The 25,830-nt window shown below is 45.1% G+C and overlaps 1 protein-coding gene across 2 annotated transcripts in view; it reads right to left on the bottom strand.

The window, feature by feature from the left end:
* The window catches only part of HECW2 (HECT, C2 and WW domain containing E3 ubiquitin protein ligase 2), a 241,888-nt gene extending 221,678 nt beyond the window's left edge, over positions 1–20,210 (bottom strand). Inside the window, exons 1-3 of one of the 2 annotated variants that reach the window (XM_075608335.1) lie at positions 19,971–20,210; positions 9,310–9,502; positions 1,061–1,373 (exon numbers count right to left, since the gene is read on the bottom strand). In XM_075608335.1, the coding sequence (XP_075464450.1) occupies positions 1,061–1,349 (289 nt within the window). In that variant the 5' untranslated portion in view covers positions 1,350–1,373; positions 9,310–9,502; positions 19,971–20,210. The remainder of the gene's footprint in view (positions 1–1,060; positions 1,374–9,309; positions 9,503–19,970) is intronic. The other variant, XM_075608334.1, reaches the window with a different exon arrangement.
* Between the last annotated feature and the right edge of the window lie 5,620 nt (positions 20,211–25,830).

Here is a 25,830-nt window from a genome sequence, read left to right as displayed (position 1 = left end):
TGACTATGTTAGGAAGTATTTATTCACTAAATACACTCTTAAGCTTTTCTCCTGATTTTGTTGATACCCTGATGTATATAAAAATCATCAAACTCTCTTTTCCCTCCTTTATTACAGGCTGTACATGTAAATGCTATCTTTTTTTTTTGGTACGTTTATGTTGCAAACCATTTTACTTGCGTGTCTTTGCGTTGTTTTATTTATGTCCTTATGGCCCCCAGAAGTGAACAAAATACTCTACAGTATGTGCCTGCTGCTAATATCTTCTAATACACACAAGTATCTTTTTGGCGTTCTTTCATTGCTTTGTTTTTTCATAATGTAACATCATGAAATATCTGTAGACATTGAGATTTAAACAAAATTCTGTTCAACTTTGGCTAGTTTACATGGCGCTGTATGATGAACACAATATACAAATATAGCAAGTGTTATTAATCCATTTATTTGGATTAATGTAAGAAATAGAAAGAATGTCCATGTTACAATCATTTACAATGAAACTGTACTATTTCTTGAGTTAAATATTATGGTAGCGTTAACACAACGCGTTAATAGAAGCTTTAACATCTGCTTCGTCAGGGGTGCGCAAATTTGCCCCCCTGTCTGCAATCCCCCGCTGCTCGAGCCCCCCTTCTTACCATGTCTCCGGCATTAAATGATGCCGCGGGGTCATATGACATCACATTGCCATGGCAATGCAACGTCACATGACCTGCAGCGTTATTTGACGCCGCGTCACTGGAGACAAGGTGAGTAAAGTTGCTGAGGCCTCACACGGTCCCCGGGCATTTAATTTAAAATCCTTGGGAGTAGAGTGCGGGGCATCTGGAACCGCCGCGCCGCCCCTGAAAAATCTCGTCCCCCAGTTTGGCCACTACTGTGCTACATCCTTAATTATGACTCTGTTTCTATCTTTTCTTTTCTCTATGAATGTTGAAATTGAAAATCAGAATAAAAAATTTGCCATGCATAAGTACGTCTTTGTCCTCAGCTACTCACTAAATAAAACATATACATTTTTTTCAATGAATAAGCAAGTACAGTAAATGAAAAATACCTATGTGATAAAGTCCAATCCAATCAGTGGGGTCAACTTCTTCCTTTATATCCCAGTAAATGATCAGTTCCTTAGAATGGCCCAGAGTGTACTCGTACATGCTGGCTGTCAGACTGGAACGGCTGTCGGAGGAGACTAAATCAGTGTCACTGTTGGCCCGTTGAAAGTTCAAGTTCTCCATCATTGTGTTCTGAGATGTCAAACTCTGGAGGTTTTCGGGACTTAGTGTGTAGCGTAGTTGAGGGTTACGTCGTCGCACATAAAGATGTTCCAGGGCAGAATCTGCCATGCTAGTTAACTATTCCTCAGATGCCTGCAAAGACAGAATAAGCAATTACTTATATTCTTCTGCTAATAACACATAAAGTGAAAACTCCCATTGACTTGAATGGGAGTTTCCTGTAGTAATGACAAATTTTCACTATCGCACTTTTGTGCCTCGTTTGTGTCAAAGGTGCTTGCAATGCATTCCACCATGCCAGTAGCAAATAGTAGGTCAAATCACTAGAAAGTAACTGCAATATAATTGAAAGTCTCAGACCCACTAAGACAGCCTAAAATGTGTTTTTTTTCTTCTTATGATTTGTTATTGACATGATGTTCTCAGCATTATTGATTTACATTGTTTTTTTGCTTTTGCTATTTCTCCTTCATTTTGTCTTAGTATATATTTTTTCTTATGTAAATGTATATTTGCTATACACACAAATTGGTAATCCTTAAACTAGGCAGAGCAATGCATTGAATCTGTAATCTCATTTACATTCTGCAGATCAAAGTAGCCATTTTGATCTTTAAGAAGGGTACATTTGTTGTAGGCTGTGATACCTTTTAATGGATCAACAATTATGGTTTATAAAACATCAGACTAATTCACATTTACCCCCAAAATAAGTCAATCTGTATTGCTTAAACTGAGGAACAGAGTAGAGCGCTCCACAGCTTGTCTTATACTATCAATTCTTAGTCCAAATAAAAACAGTATCACCTACAGCAGGCCTGCACAACTTGTAAAGCGAGAAGGGCCGAACTGCTCCAAGGGAAAAAAAATTGGGCCGCACGGGTAAAATCATCATCATTATCACCATCTCTCCTCCAGCACCTCTCATCATCATATATCTCCCCCAGCACCCCTCATCATCATCCTCATATCTCCCCCAGAACCCCTCACTATCAACCTTTGCAATACTCCCCATCTATCTCTCATACCCCCATCTCTCCCCCTCACCAACACACATAATACTCCCCCTCCACATCAAACACACAATACCCCCCTGGACACCACACACATCCCACCCCCCCTGCACCTCACATCCTTCTCCCCCCTGCACCTCACATCACTCTCCCCCCTAGCACCTCACATCATTCTCCCCCCCTGCATCTCACATCATTCTCCCCCCCTGCACCTCACATCATTCTCCCCCCCTGCACCTCACATCACTCTCCCCCCCTGCACCTCACATCACATCACTCTCCCCCCCTGCACCTCACATCACATCACTCTCCCCCCCTGCACCTCACATCACATCATTCTCCCCCCTGCACCTCACATCACTCTCCCCCCCTGCACCTCACATCACTCTCCCCCCCCCTGCACCTCACATCATTCTCCCCCCTCCCCTGCACCTCACATCACTCTCCCCCCTGCACCTCACATCACCCACCCTGCACCTCCAATCAACCCCCTAACCTCCAATCACCCCCCTGCACCTCCAATGACTCTCCCCTGCACCTCCAATCACCCCCCTGCACCTCACCCCCTGCACCTCACGTCATCCTCCTGCACATCACCTCCCCTGCACATCACATCACCCCCCCCCCCTTCACATCACTTCCCCTGCACATCACCCCCCCTTCACATCACCTCCCCTTCACATTACCTCCCCTGCGCCTCTCTCCCCTGCACCTCTCTCCCCTGCACATATCCCCCCCCCCCTGCACCTCTCTCCCCTGCACATATCCCCCCCCTGCACCTCCTCACCTCACATCAGCCACTGCACCTTCCCTCACCTCAAATCACGGCGGGACTGCACGCGCTTGCAAGCAGCGGGCACCGGAAGTGCCGCACTGCAGGAGCGTGCAGTCTTGAGAGCAGGCTGGGGGGAGGAGGGGGAGAGCGGTCTCGGCTTGCGGGCGGAGGGAGAGGGGGCTCGGCTCACGGGGGAGGGAGAGGGGGCTCGGGAGGAGGCAGCAGCCGCCGCGGGCCGCACAGTGAGTGCCGGCGGGCCGCATGCGACCTACGGGCCACGTGTTGTGCAGGCCTGACCTACAGTAATAGTAAAGTACTAATTCACTCTGCACAAAAACACAATACTTGTTAAGTTTTTACAAGATTTATAATCACTGTATATTCATCTAGGAAGAACTTTCTTGTTGGTCCTCCATAATGTAAGAAGACCTTCAACAAAATGATGTTAATGTCATTGCGAGGCTTAAGTGCATTGAGCTTACTTTTAACTCTGGCTCCTGACTTTCCCTCTGTGCTACTCTTTTTAACATTAAATGAAAAAGAAAAGGGGGATGTCAGGTTTTTTATGTTTTTTTATATTTAAATTACAACACAATTAAAAAATAGCTTGCTTCACATTACAAAGAAGAAAATGGATATGTCAATTATTTTGTTTTAGATTTTATTTTGCATAGGCTTTTTTTGCTTTTTTCAAACTTCTGTAATTTTTTACATTTTAAAATATTGACGAAAACAGTTTTTGTGGTGAATTCAAACCATCCCAGGTAAAATTTTCATAAAAAAAGTTCTGGCAAACTAACTTTTATTTAAGGCTCACCCGTGTATATTATTGAATCATGGTTTATGATGAACTTAGTTCTTCATCCTTCATTAACCAAACACAAAAAGATTGCACGGACTATTTATTAAAATCTACAGCAAAACAATCTGGTGTTTAAAAATTACAGCATATTTATCAAAGAAAGTCATTTTTTTTTGTTAAATATGGTGCTGTTTTTTCACAGTTTTGCAATTGGAATTTTTTTTAATGAAATTATTTAACAACGCGTTATTGTGCAATCCATCTGGGGAAAATATCCTGGATCTATCTTTCATGAGGTAAAAGCACTCAGCAATTTAGTGCAGGTATAATACACCCCAGTGTCAGTCTGGACATCACTTTCTATTGAAGAGAAGGGGAATGTATAAGGCTGACTGGGACGATGAAAGGGTCCACAGGCCACCAATTAAAGCATTATGCCCAGCTGGGGGGGGGGGGGCCTGAGTCATAAAAGGTGACTGTGGAGTGCCAGTACTGCGGGCCACGGTTGACTGCAGTCCTAAAATGTATTTTAACCTGTCTAAAATGTGCTCATGGGGAATTGTGAGTGTCAGCTCTTCAACCCAATTGTGGTATATAACTGTTGGTATAATAAAGATGTATGTGGTTTTACTGTTCCAGGAGTGCTAACCAGCGGGGATGTGCCAGGCGTGAGAGTCAGGGATGATTTTATGGTAAACTGTTGTCAGGGTGTGCTTGGGTAGCACTACTCCTTAGAAAAGACATTATGGAATTAGAAAGTGCAGAGAAGAGCCACCAAATTAATAAAGGAGATGGAAAATCTAACTTATGAGAAGAGGCTAGCTAAATTAGATTTATTTACATTAGAAAAGAGGCGACTAAGAGGGGATATGATAACTATATACAAATATATTCGGGGACAGTACGGGGAGCTTTTAAAAGAACTATTCATCCCAAGTTAAGTACAAAGGACTCAGCGGCCATCCCTTAAGGTTGGAGGAAAGGAGATTTCACCAGCAACAAAGGAGGGGTTCTTTACAATAAGGGCAGTTAAAATGTGGAATTCATTACCCATGGAGACTGTGATGGCAGATACAATAGATTTGTTTAAAAAAAGGTTGGACATCTTTTTAGAAAGGAATGGTATACAGAGATATACCAAATAAGTAAACATGGGAATGATGTTGATCCAGGGAATAATCCGATTGCCAATTCTTGGAGTCAGGAAGGAATTCATTTTTCCCCTTATGAGATTTCATTGGATGATACTGTATGACACTGGTTTTTTTTTGTTTGCCTTTCTCTGGATGAATAAGTATAGATATAAGATAAAGTCACAATAAAGTAATTTAGCATAGGTTGAACTTGATGGACGTATGTGTTTTTTCAACCTCATCTACTATGTAACAGACACACACCATGACCTGCACAAAACACACACCTGCACAACACTCTCACACATACACACATTGATCTGCACACACACTTACACAGGCACTGACCTGCATAGAAACTCACTTATACACTGTCCTGCACAGACACTCACAAACACTGACCTGCACAGATACTGACCTGCAGACACTCACAGACTGACACGCACAGCTACTCACACAGACTGACCTGCATAGAGCCACTGACCTGCACAGACACTCACACTTACCAGCACAAACACTCACACTGACCTGCACAGACACTGACCTGCACAGACACTCTTGTGGGATATCTTTTGCCACACTCTTGGGGAGGAATATACACCTGCCTCTCAACTATTATCTGACTGCAAGATCCAGGGCAAACAGAAGGGATCTGAGGGATATTTGGAAAAATACCTTTCAAGGCACTTCTTGCTCACAAGGCCATGTGAGTAGTGGCATTGTCCACTAAATAGATATTGCATCATTACCCTTTGGACTTGTAACCTGTCACACTATGTATGTGTAAGGATGTGTTAATACACCATATATGTGTACATTGTACGGCGGGTTCCGCAACGGTAAGTTGGTACAGGGCGCCGCCATATTGTTGCGCAATGTTGCCGAGGTCACTGGTCTAGAGAAGAGGTTGCGCATGCGCTCTGGAAGCGCGCGAACAACGAGCCAATAAGAAAGGGCTCTGTACTGAACTATAACCCCCGCGAACCCTGGAGGAGTCAGCTGACGCTAGGAGGCAATGGACAGGCTGGGTTTGGACGGGAGGAGAACAGGAAGCGTGGGGGAGAGGCCACGCGAGCAGAAGCGAGTGGGACAGTGCTGAAACGGGTAGTGCGAGTGCAGGGGGTCCGTGACCCGCCTGCCTAGGCCAGATACTATCCCCAGGTCCATAGGAGTATTCCCCGCGTCACCGTAGGTTGCGATACTGTAGGGACGCCCGTAGTGGACAGACATTGTCACTTTAGGCAGACACCAAGCGCACGGAGTTGTGGACGGATACTGCTGTCTGGGCTCAGACGGTGGAGCCGCGCGACATCGGAAGGTCAGGGCCGGATACGACGGACCCTTTGAGAAGAGGTGCGGTCACCGCCGTGACCGGGAGGTACTTTGTAAACAGCAAGTGCACCGACACCGGTCATCAGGCGCTGATCCCGCCTTAGTATTAACTTTGACAGACACTAGCAAGTGGCTAGCGGATAGACTATATCCTACATAAGTTTCACAAGGACATACTCTATGAGAGCGTGGCGGAGCTTTTTAGCGGAGCTATTACTGTATTGTATTATCCCATTGTACCTTTTTCACATACTTGTATTGATTATATTTTAGTTCACGTTATTCATCACTCTAATAGAGAGCGCCTCAGCATTATTGCATTCACACTGACCTGCAAAGCCACTGACCTGCACATACACCCACACAGCCACTGACCTGTACAGGCACCATACACAAAGACTGACCATCTCATAAACACAGACTGACCTACATACACTGTCACCACATGAATCAGATCTATAATGAAGAGCATCCATGCAGGCGCCCCTTGTGGCTGTATCTACAGCTGTATGTTTCTCTCTTCATATTTCTAGCGCAGCAGCTCTGTTCCTAATGATCCTGACCCCGCCTCCTGCCAATACTAAACCTGCCCCTGATGATACTGTCCCCACCCCTCCTTCTCTGCAGCGAGAAACTGGGACATTTTTTAACATTTTCAAATAATTGTTGGGAGACTGGGACATGTGCAGTAAATCCGGGACTCTCCCGGCTAAACCGGGGACGTCTGGTCACCTTATATTTGCTATACACAGTATCTATTGGATACCGAAACCTACTCTAAAGCAGAGGTGTGCAAACTTGGGGGGCATGCCCCCGAGGGGAGGTGGGAGATTTTTCTGGGGGGGACCGCGCGAGACCTCTACATCCTCTACTAACAGAGGTTCAGCCGGCCCCAGGACGTGTGACCATGGCAACACAGCGTCAAATGATGCTGCGGGGTCATGTGACGTCACGGTTGCCACGATAACGTGACGTCAAATGACGTTACGGGTTACGTGACATCACACGACCCCGCTGCGTCATTTGACGCCGCGCGAGGTAAGTGGGGGGGGGGTGGGCCCACCGCCGGACCAGCAAAGGCAGAGGGGGTGCAGCAAAAAAAGCGCCCCTGCTCTAAAGAACATGCCCTACTGTATGTCAGAAGAATAAATAATAAAGGAAATGACTTGTGGTCAGTTAAATATAACAGCAGCACAACCACTTTCAAGTTTCCAATTCAAATGTTACAGTATGAATTAATTTACATACATTACAATGGTGCGATTTCTACACTAAACAAAAAAAACCCACTGCAAGATGAATTATTAAAACAAAAACAAAGCGTGGAGTTGATCAGCTACTGTATGCTGCTGCTAGAATATGACCTGTAGTGTTGGTACAAATACTGTACTCAAGAAATACTGTAGTGATTGTATAGTGGGTGCAAAACTGTGAATATGATATAAATGTGAAAAAGGTGAAGAGCTGACGATAGTCCTCAAAGAAATTGACTTGTGCACACCACTTAAATAAAACTTAGCATTTAATTATTAATTATATAAAGTAAAACATAAATCACCAAACCATACCCACATATGTCCAGTGTTTTTTTTAGCTCTTTATTCGTTTTTGTGATATGTTTTACTTTATATAATTAAATGCTAAGTTTTATTTAAGTGTTGTGCACAAGTGAATTTCTTCAACATGAATTAGTGCCAATGAACTAAAACAGGGATGTGTAAACTTTTGCAGCTGCGCCCCCCTGCCTGCTGCCCCAGGTGCTCGCGCCCCCCTTACCTCCGTTCCCTACGTCAAATGACACCGCGGGGTCATGTGACGTGATTCAGACGGCTGCTTCCGCGTTACCATAGCGACGGGTGTCAAATGACGCCGCGGGGTCATTTGACGCCGCTTTGCCATGGCGACGCGTCAGCAGCAGCCTGAATCTTGGTAAGTAATAGGTTGCAGAGGCCTCATGCGATCCCCCGGCATTTAATTGAAATGCCGCGGGGAAGAGCGTGGGGCCTCTGCAACCACCGTGTCCCCCTACAAAAATCTCCCGCCAACCAGATTGCGCACCGCTGAACTAAAACACCTTCAACATTGGTCTTGTTTTCTATTTGCCTCTGTCCTGCCCACTTCCACAACAACCAAAGAATTAAAAGCTAAATGGGCGGGCGGGCGGGCGGGCAGCCACATTGAGTACCACCAGTGGTGCACATATTGTAACATAGTTTATGAACCCCCACTGTAGAATCTTTCCTATTGGAACATGTAGTGCAATCTTTGTCTCGATATGTCAGAATACTGCTTTGCTCTTTAGAATTTCTGTAACAGCACTGCCCGAGTTTTGCTGACAGAATGCTTTCATAAGCAACCCCAACTGATTCTGCCAACTCAGGCTGCGCTTATAGTGCCGGCGACGGCGATAGTGATGCAACAGTGGCGTCAGGCTGCGGTCGTTGGAAAATGACTTCCAGCGATCGCGACCAAGCCGTGGCTTACTATACTGTAAGTGCACGCAACGGCGGCAATGCATTTGTTTTGACGCGGCATCGCTGTCACCGTCGTCATAAGAGCAGCCTAAGTAGACCTTCCTACAGTATGCTTCACTGAAAAATGTATTTCCCTACCAGAGAAAAGGCTAAGATTTAGAACTGCATTAAAGTCCCTAACCCCTCTTACCTCTTGAATCATTCATGTTTTCCTGCTGTGAACACTGAATCATTTATAAATCAACAGTGAGATATTTAAAGCAGTAAAAGACATTAAAAAGCAGGCGCTTGCAAATGCTTTTTATTTCCAATGAGTGTTTAAAAATAATGACTAAGCTTACTAATAAAGTCTATTCGTGAATTGGCTTTTTCTTTACAAAACATAAATAATAATAATTACATTTCTTAGTATGCCTTTTACGCTGAAAAAAAGCCTATATAACGTAATTTTGTAGGAAAGGAACTCATTGCATATCATCCTCATTGCGTACTATCCAAACAAAGTAAGGCTAGGAATAGTAGTGGATGTTTTTGTGCACCTTTTTGCTGTTGCCCGAGCGGGGAACCTAGGCACTTTCCTGGCAGGCGAAGTCTGGATAGACTCAGTACTGCGTATACTGATGACCCGCTGTTTTGGGTACCGACGGTCTGGTGCGACCAGACTTCTCCATGATGGCGGTCCGTCTCGTGTGGTAAGTGCATCGTTTTCTTAATAAACAGGGACTGGAGACTCTGCAAATGAATGTTTTTGATACTTATTTGGTGCTGGCGGCGGATTAAAGATAAATATGGTGACACTGAGGGTAGACATTATTCATTCAAGAGACCTACAGTATGCACAGGTGAAAGCTAGTTAGCTGTGAGTATTAACTCTTGTCACATATGTCTAGTGCTCACAAGTGTGCCGTTTGGGACAGATTGAGGGTACATATTAGTAATTTGACTGACCTTTTTGGAAGGTGAAAAGTGGATCATCAAGATAGCGGTGTATTAACCCTTATTACATATACAAGTCACGTGCTCACAGATGTGACATACGTGACAGTTAGTATATACTTTGGTGTCCACAAAAATCTGACAGTTCAGGCCATCTTTTAATATTCAGTACATACTGTAGTTACCAACTGACTCTGTAGCTTGTCTTTATATCTTACTCTTTTATACTAAAGCAGGAACCGACCAGCCAATTCAAAACATTAAAGAAGAAAAAAAATTACTATTGCATAGGTGACCTAAGATCTGTAGTAAATATTAAGAATTGAGCTGACCAGGAAAGACTCCTATGGATCCAAAGAGATCTCTCTTTGGATAATCCGGGAGACGCTATTGAAACTCGGCATCTGTCTAATAACTTTGAGTAAAGAATATTTTATACGACACTCTAATTTTTTACCTCTTACGTTGCCATGGTAATTTAACGCTGGGTTACCACGACGACGCATTGCTGGAAGGGAAGGTACTATAAATGGATTTGGGAGGCTTCGCACGATCCCCCGGCATTTAATTTTAATGCCTGTAGGGAGAGCGCGGGACCTGTATAACTGCCGCGTCCACCCCATAAAATCTAGGGCCCACCTAGGGGAATTAAAGTTAATACTGTGTAGTGCATTATATTTACAGTACCTTCATTATAAACATTGCCAACTGGGTGTAGATGAACCAATGTCAGGGGTGTACAGCATTTTGCGTAACAGCCGGGGTCAGTCCTGTAATCAGCATTATAGTTCACCGGTGCCTACTGAAGCTGGTATTCAGTTGGGTCCAGGTAGCAAGGATTGATGCTCACCAGGTTTTCAGTCAGTCGGCCCGTTATTGCAATAGTATTGGGAAGCCGGTTTGGGATTGGGTACACTGCAGGCTACACCTGTGCGTACTGTACATATCTTAAATGGATGAAACTTTCTTCTTTTGCATTCGCCATGAGCAAACATGCTGGCAAAAGCTGTGAGCACAGACCAATATCCAGAGGAGGGGCTGTGCGAAAAAAGCAATCCTCAGTAAATGTTTGCCTGGTCGAATGCTTCCAGCCACGTTGGTTCGGTGAAAATTTGAAGAATTCATATTTTTTCAATCACGTAGTCGTAAATCTCTGCTAAAGTCGCATTCTTATCTGTTACAGCATTCATTGCAGAAAATATGAGAAATGCGTAACTACATTGTGGTCTGGTATAAGGACTTGATATGACTTGACATGATCTTCATTCAGCAAGTGCAGGGATAGCCATGTAGAATAACGGGACAAGCATTGTGTACTGTACTGTATACTGTGGAGATTTTAATTATGAAATGACTAAATTTGATAACGTTTTCAGCGATCAAGGTCACTTTACAATGGATGGAACATACAGGACCCCTATAAGCTCATATTAAACCCCCAAAATAAACACAGCATATATGATATGCGTATAAGTGTCAAAGAGGAGTGCTACTGAGCATGGCAATATATATTTAAAACTAGAGACAGAACATGAAACACAGACAGAGCTCAGTGCTACATCCAAAGACACCAATACACGGTACAGTGCCTAAATATATAAATATATAGATATCTTTTAAATAATCATTCTTCCTGGTAATGTACAGATTATTAATAATCTATTTTAGTGTTAGGACCCTTGAGACGTGGTCTGCCTTGGAGGGGCTCAAGGGCTTACAACACTTTAGCCAAAGGGTTCAACTAAAAGACCATTTTATTCAAAAGATATCTATATATATATATTTAGGCACTGTACCGTGTATTGGTGTCTTTGGAAGTAGCACTGAGCTCTGTCTGTGTTTCATGTTCTGTCTCTGGTTTTAAATGATTGTAGTGGCCAATCTTTTTATCTAGTTTTTAAACACCTGCAAATTGACAACACGCAACTCACTGGTTGCCCTGTGCAAAGGGATTCACTTTTGCCATCTGGCAGAAACACGCAGAACTGCACATAAAGAAATCACAATCCCAGTAATGACGGAAAATCAACAACGGTAAACATGCGTGTGATTGACAGCCTTCACGGAAGATTAACGAGTGAATGCCATGTGGAAAACAGCAGACTTTACGAAACCGGCACCGAGAAATGTTCGGATAACGGCAGCTGCATCTGGTGTATGTATGTATGTATGTATGTATGTGTGTGTGTGTGTGTGTGTGTGTGTGTGTGTATGGGGGGGAGGGTAGTGTGTGTGTGTGTGTGTGTGTGTGTGTGTGTGTGTGTGTGTGTGTGTGTGTGTGTGTGTGTATATTTGGGGTCGGTAGTGTGTGTGTGTGTGTGTGTGTGTATTTGGGGGAGGTAGTGTGTGTATTTGGGGGGGTATTAGTGTGTGTGTGTGTGTATTTGGTGGGGTGGTAGTGTGTGTATTTTGGGGAGGGTAATGTATGTATTGTGAATTTGAAAATGGCAAACTGTTTTTCACGGAAAAAGAATGGAAAAAAACTAAATAAGGGAACTTATTATTGTGAGATGCATTTTATTCCCCCACATATTTTTTCTTTTCCCAAATTCTGCTTAAAGTAAGTTTGTCGTATGTTAATGCTTATACAGTACTGTATATACCGATTAGTGTGTGTACAGTATATGTATGTGTTTGTGGGGGTGTAATATTCATGCATCTGTTGTGGCTCTTGCAATATTTTGGCAAAAGACATTTTATATAAAATGGCTCTTCTTCCTTGAAAGGTTGCAGATCCCTGCCTTAGTAGGAGCACACCTTAAATATTGAGTACTGTTTTGGGCACCACTCCATAAAACAAAATACAGTTGAACCCCGTTATAACGTGGTCCTCGGGGTCTACATAATGAGACCTCGTTATAACCGGGATTGCGGGGGGAAAAATGGCCGCCGCGATCAGGACTTACCCCGAAAGGATGCAGGGGAACCGACACCACGGGTCAGCCATCACGGGGGGGGGGGGGAGGTGTGTGTCAGTGTGTGTGTGTGTAGCAGCCTCTCCCAGCAGTGCAGAAGAAGCCTGTGATAAGTCGGGGGAGGATCCCACGCAGACTGAAGAATCCGGGATGTTTTAGCTGTCTCTGTTGGAGTTGCCCGGAACAAGACCCCCTCTCTCCTCCCCCCCCCAGCGTAGTTAGGCTGAGGACCTGCTGCGGGCGGCGCGTGCGCGTCACTCACCTGCCCATGATGTCCTCCCGAGCCGGCCCTAGTCCCTCCTCACTTCAAGGCTCACTACGCGCTGTGACGCGTCAGCCGCCAGGGGATGCAAGAGGATTGTGATCCTGATCGGTGACGCGTCACGTGGTGCGCTGGTGAGCCTATCAGCACCGGGGGCTGGAGCTGTCAGAGCTTCCCCCACCTCGAAAAGGTAGGGGGGGGGGTGTGTTGTGTGTGTGTTTTGCACAGCCCTGGGGGGGGGACGGGGGTCTTCAGAGCCCGATCAATCTGCCCCCTTGTATCACCCCCACCCCTCTCCTCCCGAACCCACCCCCCACCTCCCAGACCCACACTCCCCCTCCTCCCTCTCCTGCAGACCCACAACCTCCTCCACCCCTCTCCTTGGGCTCAATGGCCGCGCCCCCCTGACCCGTTTTGGCCACGCCTCCCCGCGCCGAAAAAAGGTTCACTGCAGACCGCAGATCGCGGTGCAGTGACTTGCACGCACCGCCGGCAAGCAAGACGGCTGTGCGGGCGTGTGCAGTGGGTCCTCAGCTTTACAGGGAGGGGGGGGGGGGAAGAGAGAGTGTGTGTTTGTGTGTATGTCGAAAACCTACCAATGCTCTCTGTCCAAACACAACGACCTCTAAAAGGTCTTTATTTATTGCAATTTAACCCTTCCAAAACTGTGCGTACATTCTTCCCCCCCCCCTCCCGCCCTTCTTTAACATTGTCTAATTATCTAACCTACAAATTAACCCTCAGAGGGTCTGCAAAACATTGCAGAAGTGACATATAATAAGAATCTATCTTCTTTTGCTCTCTTACTATAACCACATCTGTGTTTTTTTTTATATATATATTTCTTATTGTGGATACGGAATAAGAAGCCTGGAATATATATTATTTATAATTACAGTCTGACATAGAATGGCACCAATTTAAAGGTCAGTTCAAAATGAGGGCAGTAGCCGGGACAAGATCTTCAGGAATAGTTGAAAGCTGAAGCCTGCAGAGTTGAATTGTTTCAGGATAAATGTGCTGCATTGTGCAAGGAAACAAATATTTTTTTTTTCTTCACTTCAAAATTTAAAATACTGCCAAAAACAGCAATAAAACTAATACAGGCATACCCCGCATTAACGTACGCAATGGGACCGGAGCATGTATGTAAAGCGAAAATGTACTTAAAGTGAAGCACTACCTTTTCCCACTTATGGATGCATGTACTGTACTGAAATTGTCATTTACATGCATAACTGATGTAAATAACGCATTTGTAACAGGCTCTATAGTCTCCCCGCTTGCGCACAGCTTCGGTACAGGTAGGGAGCTGGTATTGCTGTTCAGGACGTTATGACAGGCGCATGCGTGAGCTGCCGTTTGCCTATTGGGCGATATGTACTTACTCGCGAGTGTACTTAAAGTGAGTGTACTTAAAGCGGGGTATGCCTGTAGAAAGCCCCAAGGATGTGCTCTCCTGGCACTGATCACAACACACTCTATGAAATATGACAACTACTAAATGGACCAAAGAACCGGAGTAATACAGTAATGTGGTCAGTGTCCGAACAAACAGGTGATGTTGCAACGGCTTGTTTTAAACTGTTAACAAATACCAAATAGTGGCAAGATAGTGCATACAGTAGGTTACTTTGAAAATGGTTTCAATATTTTTGTTTATGTTTCCAGTTAATATATGTTCTGTTGCATCCCACTGCTTCCTTGATGAAAAAACCCTTCTGGTTATGACTTTTTACCAAGCATTCATACTGTGAGGATCCGCCATCCAGGCGGCCGGAGACCGTCTCCTCACCTTAAAACACCTGCCGCCATGGACACCCAAGATACGCAGTCTCGCGGTCCCGTTACGCGCGGACCTTGCGCGCTCTGTCTGCCCACCCACGGGCTCTATCTCCGCCCCCCGCTCTGGCGCGGGGCGAGTGCGCTCATCCAGCCACCCCTCTGACTCACGCCCCAGTCTCCACCCCCGTCCTGGTGACGGACAGGACCGGCGAGGGAGTGACTTGCGCTCCGGTCTCCACCCCCTGACCTCAGTGATACGCACAGGTCGGCGCTCGCTCAGTCCAGCCTCCGTTCCTGATCAGGCTGCATCATTGTGCACCAGCAGCCTATAGTATTCGGTTTCCTGGTTCCGCCCTGGCTCCCCATTGGAGGATCTCCCTTTATATACCCTCTGGCTCCAGACACTCATTGCTGAGCATAGTCTTGTGTGACGCCGTGCCTTGCTGCATTCTGTTCCTGTATCTCCTGCCTTGCCTTGTCTGTTGATCCTGCCGCTGCCTGACCCTGCTACGTACCTTGGACTCCGCACCTCTCTATCCCTGAACCTGGCTACGCACCCCGACGATCCGCTACTCTCCAATCCTGATCCGGCAAGTACCCTCTACTACTCTCACATCTATACTCCTGACCTGGCTTGCACGACCAATCTACATTCTAGGCGCGCCCACATGGCTGTGGGTTGGCGTTACTCAACTCCCTACCTCAGTACCGCGGTCACGCTTCGTTTGTGGTGAGCTACGCATTACACATACTACATGGTCAAAATAGTCTTTACATGCGAACAAAACACCCAGTCAAATTAGGAAATATTTAACACACACGTATGCAGATTTAGAGAGAAAAAGCCATTAAATGCATTCATTCATATAGAACAGATGTAATAAATAAAAATTATGCAGTATACCAATAATGTTTTTAGCAGGTACGATAGAGTGTGTGTGTCAAGCAGGCTTCCCCAGCAGTGCAGGAGAAGCCCGTGGTGAGTCAGGGAGGATCTCACGCAGTCTGGAGAAGCCAGGATGTTTTAGCTGTGTCTGTCGGAGTCGTCCGGAGCCAGCCCCCTCTCTCCTCCCCCGGCGAAGGTACGGGGGAGGGGTGTGTGTGATTAAAGTTTGCCCAATTTTTTTTTTTTAAATGGGAGCCACGCCCAGACCGTGTTATAAGCTGATCCGCGTTGTAGCGGATCGCACTACAATGGGGTTGAGCTGTATTATGAAACTGGAAAAAGAACAGAGAAGAGCCCCCCAAATTAATGATATGAATTGAAGATCTGACTTGAGAAAAGGCTAGTTAAATTTGATTTGTACACGTTAGAAAAGAGGTTTCTAAGAGGGGATATGATACCTATTTACAAATGTATTCATGGTCAATACAAGGATCAGTACAGCACAAACAAAAAAAGGCATCTCTTGAGATTGGAGAAAAGAAGATTTCACCAGCAACAAAGGAAAGGGTTCTTTACAGTGTGGGTAGTAAAAATCTGGAATGTATCACCTATGCAGACTGTGATGGCAAATACAATAGATATATTTAAGAAAAGGTAAGACATCTTTATAGAAAGGAAACGTATACAGGGATATCCCAAATAAGTAAATATTGTTGATCCGGGAGAGAAATCAGATTGCCATTACTGGAGTCAGGAGGGAATTTATTTTTCTCCTTATGAGACATAACTGGATAATGTTTCACTGGGGTTTTTGTTCTTCCTCTGGATCAATAAACTGTAAATACAAATATAGGATGAGTATTTTCGTCGTCAAAATGTAACATAGGTTGAACTCGATGAACCATATGTCTTTTTTCAACCTCATCTACTACGCCAAAGGTGCGCAAACTTTTTTTGCTGCAGGGCCCTGCCTTCTCTCCTCCGTTGTGTACTACTCCTCCTTACATCGCGCGGTGTCAAACGGGGTCGTGTGGCGTCACGTGACCCGCTGCATTGCCATGGTCATACGACCTGAAGCCGGCTGAATCCCGGTAAGTAGAGGTTGCAGAGGCCTCGCGCAGTCCCCTGGCATTTCATTTAAATGCCTTGGGGAAGAGCGCGGGACCTCTGCAACTGCCCGAGCCCCCCCAGTTTACGCACCGCTGTACTATGCAACTGCCGAATGGCAGCTTCAGCATATACACAGTAGAATAAGGCCATAAGTGTGTATGCTGTCAGTAGTGTGTTCGAGCTACAAAGTTATGGAAATGTTTCATTGTTAAAGGCAAAACCTAAGGCAGAGCTTGAATATAGGGATTGAAGAAGCTAGGCCATCATTTGTCTAAAAGCATTGTACATTATTAGAATCCAGTTGGTCTCAGGTTGCATATACTTAGAAATTCACATTGCTTGTATAAAAGCTTAAAGGCCGAATAATTTTTCTTAATGGCACACTACATAGCAGTAATAGCTTGACTAATGGCTCCAAATTAACTGTATCTTAATATATTTTCTGTCTTAGAGCCATGAAATGCATTGTAGGCTTAACCATCAAAAATTTTACAACAAATAATAAAAATCAAGATAAAGCAATTCTTATAATGTTAATAATTAATTTATTTTGGTATAAATTCCATTTCTTGGTTCAAGGCACAAGTGATAAGGCCTTACCAACAAGTACCAGGTACATGCTGGGTACATGTACCTGGTACATGCTGGGTACATGCTGCAACATTTCTGCAGATAGACTAATGGCCCATCTGATTAACAGCGGGGGTCCCTGGCAGTCCCATTCAAACTGAATGGGACTGCCAGGGACCCCTGCTGTGTTAATCCGATCGGCCATTAGTCTCTACAGAAATGTCACTGAAATGTTTGCAGCATGTACCCAGCATGTACCCAGCATGTACCTGGATCTTGTTGGTGATAGCCCCAGATTTTCCAAGGCAAGTTAAGGCAAGTTTTAGAATACTCGTCGGCGCACCTATAATATACATTTAAACTTATCTCCGCCTTTCGTCAAACCAGCAATAAAGGACATTATTCAGCAGCAAAATAAAAAACACAACTCTAATTATGTGAATAACTAATTTACTTTAGTAGGAATCCCTTCTCTTGGTTCAAGGTACAAGTAGCATATTCTGTCCCTTTAATGATAACGTTATCTTCTCCACCTGTCGAACCAGGGATACGTTACTTATTTTCAAATATGCAATATCTCTGGACACAAAAGTGTCATCAAATTACAAAGACGCAAAATGAAGATGTAGAATGGAGTATGCAATATCTGCAAGACCCAACTCATATCCCATTCATTAGTATTGGACTACAGTTGAAGGTTTCTTGCTAACCTCTTGCCTATAAAACACAAAAAAAAAGCAAAGTAAGTTTTTTTTAAAGCACAGAAAATAGTATTTGTGCTGCAAAATTGATATTAGAAGATGCGTTTTAAACTTGTGTCTCTTAGCGTCAATGTAACAGGGCGCTTTACATCAATTTTCAATTGCTTGTGTCATTGAACTTCTTGGGAAGAATTAAAATGTTGAATTATGGTGGTGTTACTCCAAGAAGAAGTTTGTCTATCCCTTGAGTCCAGACGCAAAGTACATTTCTCCTGTTTTGCCTTCAAATACGGTCTGGGCATGCTACCCGCCTGTCTGAACACACTCCTCACACCTACCACACGCAGCACTTATCACCTTAGATCTGACTCCAAAAGACTATTCACGGTCCCAAGGTTCAACAAGGAGTCCGGTCACTCTTCCTTCTCTTAGGGTGAGTCCCCAGTCTTCACTGTGGAACGCGCGCCCGGCATTGGGGCGGCGCGTGCACAGCGCTACACCGCGATCGGCGGTCTGAGGGGAGAGGGAAGGTTCGCCCTCATTGGCTGAACCGCCGTTGCAAATACTATTCTCAAATTCCCCTGCCTGCCTGAATACCTGTCGCGCACCGCTGGGGAAAGGTGCGCGACGGTACTAACTAGGACCGGCCTGACTGGGGGAGCGGGGCTTGATTGCACAGTGCACGCCGAGGCGTGCGCTGTAGTAGTTACTGGGACCGCAGCTTTACCATGACCTCACAACTGGAACAATCTACTAGAGACTCTTAAAACCACCTCTAGTATCAGTAATTTCAAGATTCAAGACTTAAGTTGTCTTACATTTTAATGTTCTCTGTAACTGTTGCATACGCCCATAATCATATAGCATCTCTAACTGTCCATGAAATGTCTGTACATTGAATGCATAACCTCTATTAATTTAAATGTAACCATGTAATATCATCATAGCTCTATAGACATACTTGAAAACGAAAGATAACTCTCAATGTATAATTTCCTGGTAAAACATTTTTTAAATAAATAAGTGTTATGTGATCATATGTTCTAATAGTATTTATCAATATCTGCTTCTCATATAATCACGCATTGTGAAGTGACAAACCTCTCTGATTAACAGATTTGTGCTAAGCGTAAGAAACATGAGTAACAAGTTTTGAACATCAGACAAAGAGCCAGAGTAGATAGGCGCTAGAGGAGACTCAAGGATATATAAGCTCCAAACTTGTTATGTACAGTACTGGGCTTCGCTACTGGTGGAAGAAAATGTATATATAAAAACTACAAGCCATAGGTTATTAAATCATAAGCTGGATCATATGTGTTTTTAAGTGTTACTGATGCAAGATAGGGGCACATCAAAATTACAGTGTATTAATGCATACAACATAATTCTTTAATGCTGCTACTCAAGAATGAACACCATAATTCTACCAATGTTAAGTGGAAATACCAATATCTTTTCTTCACAGCACTATTGTGAAACCAACCGAGTGTTTGTGTTGAACAGATGGGGGCTTTCACTGTCGCATATAGTAAAAGCTTGCTTGCCCTCTGGTCAATTGGGTTGTTTATTTATGGCTCGAAACTGATGCAAAAGCACAGCACCAGATTAATCAAAGAAAAAAAACACAATTCTGCCAATGGGTTTATTAGTTTGAAAATTCTGGTGCCAGTTTTGCAGCAAATGAGACTGGAAACAGCCCTCTACAAATTATACAAACAGCATATAATATAGAGCATGACACAAAAATATCACTAGCAATCTGGGAACCCGTGAGCCTCTTAAGCTTTTTTCTATAAGTCCCCATACCTCTTACATTCTATATATAATTTTGATTATCTATGCTTCTTAAATATGGATATGTTACAGATGCAGAGGTTAAAGCATAATCAAAATATACAATTCCAGTAGGAATAAGTAATGATGTCTCGAGCAACTCTCCTTGAAATATATACCTCTTCCATGATGTGCACGTACACATCTGCAAAATCAGCAGTAAAAAAAGGGAATGCCCCATGCAGATACTGTAACTCACCAGGATGAGCTCCACGTCTCTATTTTCCTGTACAAAATGTATCTCTGAGATCTGTTATATCCAGGAGAACGTTGATTTGTGAACAAATATGAATTATTTTTTTAGAAATATTGATTCCTGATTTACTGAGATAATTTGCTGTATACTGATTGCCAGCAAGAGATGAGATTACTCTCATCTCAGTCACATTTTAGCTCCTGTGTAGGAACGGTAACTAAGCTGGAGTGTAGGATGTAACGCAGGCTGTAGTTGGTGGTTGGCAGCTCCATCCGTATTGGCCAATGACAGCTTTCATCTCATTGGCAGCCCGTTGCTGTTTTTCTGGTGAAAATGCTTTCTGTTCAGCAAGCTGCTGTTTAGGGAGGAGAAGTCGTGCAGAGCTGGATGTGTCATTGTCTATTCCTTCGTACTGTACTCTAGCTCATACGTAGGTGACAACATACTCCCAAGGGACTTCACATACGTGCCAGTTCTTTATCAACACGGATCTTTGATAATTTGTTGAAATTAGTTTATATTTTTACAGATACCTAGCAAACAGTACTGTATGTTTACACGCAAAAAAAAAAAAAAACCACCGAGTTGCCCAGTTATATATTTCTCATTACAATTTCTATATGATGTAATTTCTGCCTAACATTTCCTATTGACACTTGCATCTTGCAAGCAAGAGGTAGCATTGGAGAAGGTTCCTGATATGTTGATGCTAAAAGTCACAAAATGAAAACAAGATTTTTTTTTTGTGTCCACTATGCTCCAAAATTTCTTTCAATCATTCGCCAAAGTTTTTCTGATTCAAACTGGGGGGAAAATAGAGCAAATAAAGAAGTATTTCTGCTTGTAAATGAACTCATTTGGCTGATGCTGTTTTGGCACCTGTTTTACTGCTAGAAGACTGATAATCATTTGCGAAACAAATTAATTTGTTTAAGTAAAAAAAGCCAATTGAAAGCATTTTGTTTTATTTATTTACATTATGTATATCTTTATTTATGTTGCACTGTTCCCCCCCTCCCTCTGATGAAGTCTTTTAAGACGAAACGCGTAGGGTGTGTTTCGTGGACCATAGTGTGCCAGCTTGTCCAGTATTTTACTTATTGCATGCTGTACTACCCAAACTGGAACGCAAGTTATTTCTTTATGACCAAGGAGGCGCGAGCTTCCCCCCCCCCCTCTCCTATGAACCCTCTACATAAAGACATACAAATAACAAGAGGACACATATATGGAGGTAAAAGGCCGCGGCTTATTTATTAACACCAATGGGGATAGCGTACCACCTGTCCGCGCCAGAATGCTCAGAGCTGTGCAACGCAAAGGGGGCACCCGGAAGTACGTCCCGGTGACCTGCCCCCTCGCTTCAAAACCCCCCGATAACCAGCCCCGAGCCACTTCTGGGGGACAAGCACCTACCCCCCCCCCCCAACTGCCGCCACCAACGGGCCTGTTTAACCCCCTTAAATCAGACCCGTACCGCCATACCCCTTATGACCTCTTCCAAACCTTCCTGTAACTCATTATTAAACATGTCCACCCCCACATCCGACAACTGTACCCCATCTTCCCTAAACCATCCACCCAATTTAAAACTAAACTGCGGGTGACGAATGACCCAACCCCCACATTGAACCACGAAATTCCCCACCTTCCTGTTTAACCTCTTCCTCGTCTTGTTAACTCTCCCCGGGATACGCGCACCTTTCCAAACCAACCTGCATATTATCTCGGACCAAACTAATTGCACCCCTGGCCAAAACGTTAACATGCGCGCCAAATCTTGCTTAATCTGCTGAAATAAATCAATCGACCGCAATTTTGCCACATCATTACCCCCAACATGAATAATGATGATGTCCGGTGCCCTCCTACCCCTGGCCCTAGAAATTAACAGCGGAAAAAGCCGTCCCCACCGCATCCCTCTCATCCCCCACCACGTTACCTCCACCTGCTCCATACTCAACCCTAAATTCTTTCCGTAGGGGCGCGAATTCGCCCTCTTCCCCGCCCAGTGTACCATTGAATCTCCCACGATCCAAATTACCACGAAATCTGAGGAGGCAAAAACATGGTGGGAAAAAAGAAAAACAACGGCAAAGTGTTTAATCTAGCGCAACATTCTCCCCTACCAAATCTGGCCTGATGTATGTCCGGTAACTGTCTGACTTCCAGCGCCCAATCCTCCGTATCTTTGCTACCGCGAGCCCAACGCGTGCTGCTTCCGTCGCTGCCCCAATGCGAAAAGAATGCGTTCCATACTGCCCCCCTTCTAACCCTTGCTGCTTGAGACACATCCGAAAGACCCGCAAATATTGAAACCTTGACAATGCCCCCCCGTTCTGGTGCACTAACAGTGGACCCCCTTGTTCTGGCCTAATGGCCAAATAATCTTCCAACGCTTTTACTGGGCACACCACACTTCCAGGCAAGTCCTTCAACAAGATCCACGCTCCCTTTCCTTTCTGATCCGTTTTAGACCTCCGTACCAGCAACCTCACCAAGCCTTCTCCTAAACTTACGTCAGCCCGCTGCAAGCCACCCCCTCCTTTCTTGGATACACAAACCAATTCACCTGCTCGCAGAGCTGCAAAAAATGCTATGATGAATGTGACCTTAAAAAGTACTGCCTCAAAACTGGAAGAGCATACCACGTCTGTGGCCCGCAACAAACCTTCCAAAATTACCGGCGTCACTGGTCTTCTGCCATCCCTGCTAGTTATCCCTTTAACCATGCCTGCTAGCACCTTCCTTACCACAAAACACTTGGACACATCAACCCTACCATTCAGCCTAAGGAAGAACGATATACCCGCCATCTTTCTCCCTATGGATCCACCAGCTAAACCCTTTTCCCTCAAACTCATCATGTGACCCAGCAAAATGTCTACCTCCGAGATCTTTTCTCCAGCCAACCTTTCCGCCTCCCGAAATTCTCGCCAAGCAGCCACATAAGCACCCCACGTACCCGGGGCGAGAGACGCCTTGATTAAATCAATCACACCTCCGTTACCAGATCCCACAAGACTGCTGGGCACCGTTCGCCCTGGGTCTCCGCCCCCGGTGCCAACCTCCGAAACAGCTCCATCTGCAAACGTGATAATGCATCAGCAATGTTGTTCTCCACCCCAGGAACATGCCTAGCCTTGAAACCTATATTAAGCTGTAAACACCGTAACACAAAATGCCTCAACAGAACCAACACTGGTGGGGACCGTGAACCAAAATTATTCACAGCCTCCACCACACCCAAGTTGTCGGACCAAAACGTCACCTCCCTGTTAGCAAACTTGTCCCCCCAAAGATGTACAGCCACTAGTAAAGGGAAAAGTTCCAAAAATGTCAGATTCCTGATAAGCTGAGTCCCTCGCCAATGCTCTGGCCATTCCTCCGCACACCAAGCTCCATTAAAATATGCACCAAACCCTACTGACCCAGCCGCATCCGTAAATAGCTGCAGCTCATCGTTCCGCGCTGGACGCCCCCTCCACAACGTCCTTCCGTTGTAACTCTGTAAGAATTCTTGCCACACCGCCAAATCCTTCCGAATATCTGTTGTGACCCGAATGAAATGGTTGGGACGCCTTACCCCCGCTGTAGCTGCTGACAAGCGCCTGGAAAACACCCTTCCCACAGGCATAATGCGAGCTGCAAACACCAAATGGCCCATCAATACCTGAAACTGTCTTAATGAGGCCTTCCTAAGAAGCATGAAATCCTTTATCATACTTTCCAAAACAACTAACTTCTCAGGAGGTAACCTATATTCCCTGTTCACTGAATCAATTACTATGCCCAGAAAACTGAGAGTGGTCGTGGGTGCCACTGTTTTTTCATTCGCCAAAGGAACCCCAAATTCGCGCGCCATGGCTGAAAAATGAAAAAGCCACCTTGCGCACAAATCAGACCCCTGCGGACCAACGAAAAGGAAATCATCCAAATAATGTATGATCCCTGCTGCCTGCACCCTTTTGCGGACCACCCACTCCAAAAATGTGCTGAATGTTTCAAAATAAAAACAAGACAATGCACAACCCATAGGTAAACAAAGGTCAACAAAATAACGCCCTTCCAACATAGAGCCCAATAAATGAAAACAATCTGGATGTACCGGCAAGAGTCTGAAAGCTGACTTAACGTCTGCCTTCGCCATCAATGCCCCCTGCCCCATCCTACCCACCAAAGCCGGCGCTTGATCAAAAGTGGCGTAGCTTACGGAGCATAAGTCCCTATCTATCCCATCATTAACTGACGACCCTTTCGGGTAAGACAGATGTTGAATTAACCTGAAAGCCCCCGCCTCCTTTTTCGGAACCACTCCCAATGGTGACACCCTAAGATTTTTCAGGGGCGGGGAAAGGAAAGGACCCGCCATTCTGCCCAACTCAATCTCTTTATCAATTTTTTCTTTTGCCACATCCCCATTCAACCTGACCGACTTCAAATTCCTCTCGCCCCCCGATCCCTCCTGATACTCAAAGGGGATCCTGAATCCTTCCTTAAACCCCTCTCGTAATAAGCTAGCTGCCCGTCTATTGGGGTATTTTTCCAGCCAAGGCGCCATTGCCTCTGCTGAAACTGGCGTTCCCGCCTTCCTGAACAGCCTGCTGTCCTGCTCCCTTGAAACCCTTACTGTCTTTCTTAAAGCACTTTGATTTGGGATGCTGACCCCCGCACCCAGCGCAAGTATGTTGGAATCTACAATTCTCAAATTTGCATCTTGACTCGTTGTAATGCCAACATACCCCCGACTGCTTCCCACCTGCACGCCCTCTCCCTGATGTGCGCACCTGAAAATGCTCCCGCCAGACCCCTTTGAGGCTGTTTGACCCACGAAAGGACGACCCCCCTCCCCCTGAAATGTGCTCCAAGTACAAATCCACATCCTTACAATTCCATGTAACCACACCTTTATTAGCTTCCATACTCTGCCTAAACTCCACATCATAGGCCCACCATCCCATACCCCCGTGTTTCTGAAACGCTTTTCTAATCGTATCCTGATACTTAAAAAGCGCCGAGCATAACTGCGGATCCTTTTCCCCCGCAACGCCCGCCAAAATCCCAAATGCCTGCGACCAATTACTGAACGTGCGAGGAAAAAGACGCTTTTCAACATCCTCCTTTTTAGCCTCCCCCTTCTTTTCGGATTTAGCTACCGCTTCATTGTAACCCGGAAGCAATGACAAAATCTCAACGTAATCACCCGCCCAAATCTTTTCCTTTACTTCCTTTGACAAATGCACGCCTAAGGAACGTGATATGGTCGTACATGAGTCCCCATAGGCCGCATCCGGCAGCCTTTTTGAACCTGCCAATGGCCTTCCGAGCCCTGTCCCCTGCCCAGCACCTAAATTCACCACCGGATGCTCACCTAACAAACTAACAACTGCCGTTAAATCAGCTCCTTGTCCCGCCACCTGCACCGGCAATGCTGTGGCCGATGCCAACGCATCTTGAATAACTTTCGGCACTGTGCTAAGGGTACAACCTGCTGTACTCTCCACACCCAAAGACACCTGAGCCAACTCTCCACCCACTGTTCCACGGTTGCTCCCCCCGTCAAGCACTGAATCTGACCCCCCCTGTCGTTCGCTTGACTTGCATGCCTCCACTGCTTGCTTATTGGATAATAACGTTGTCATTGGCAATAAAGCTAACTGAACGCCCTTAACCACCGCACTAATCATTCTTGCCTCGGCATCGCCCGCTAACCCCAACTCCAACACCTGTGGCCCAGGGGAGCTAACAATGCCCGGCAAGGTAACGCCCTTATTTCCCAAACAAGCAACTCTTTTTCGCTTACCCTTCGATGCCCCAGTCCCCAGCGGTGTTTTGACCCGCCTGTTGGGACCTGCCCCAAGAC

This window comes from Ascaphus truei, chromosome 7 (assembly GCF_040206685.1).
Source record: "Ascaphus truei isolate aAscTru1 chromosome 7, aAscTru1.hap1, whole genome shotgun sequence".
Taxonomy (NCBI): Eukaryota; Metazoa; Chordata; class Amphibia; order Anura; family Ascaphidae; genus Ascaphus; species Ascaphus truei.
The sequence above is the reverse complement of the archived record's forward strand: the minus strand, read 5'-3'. Positions and strand labels throughout refer to the sequence as shown.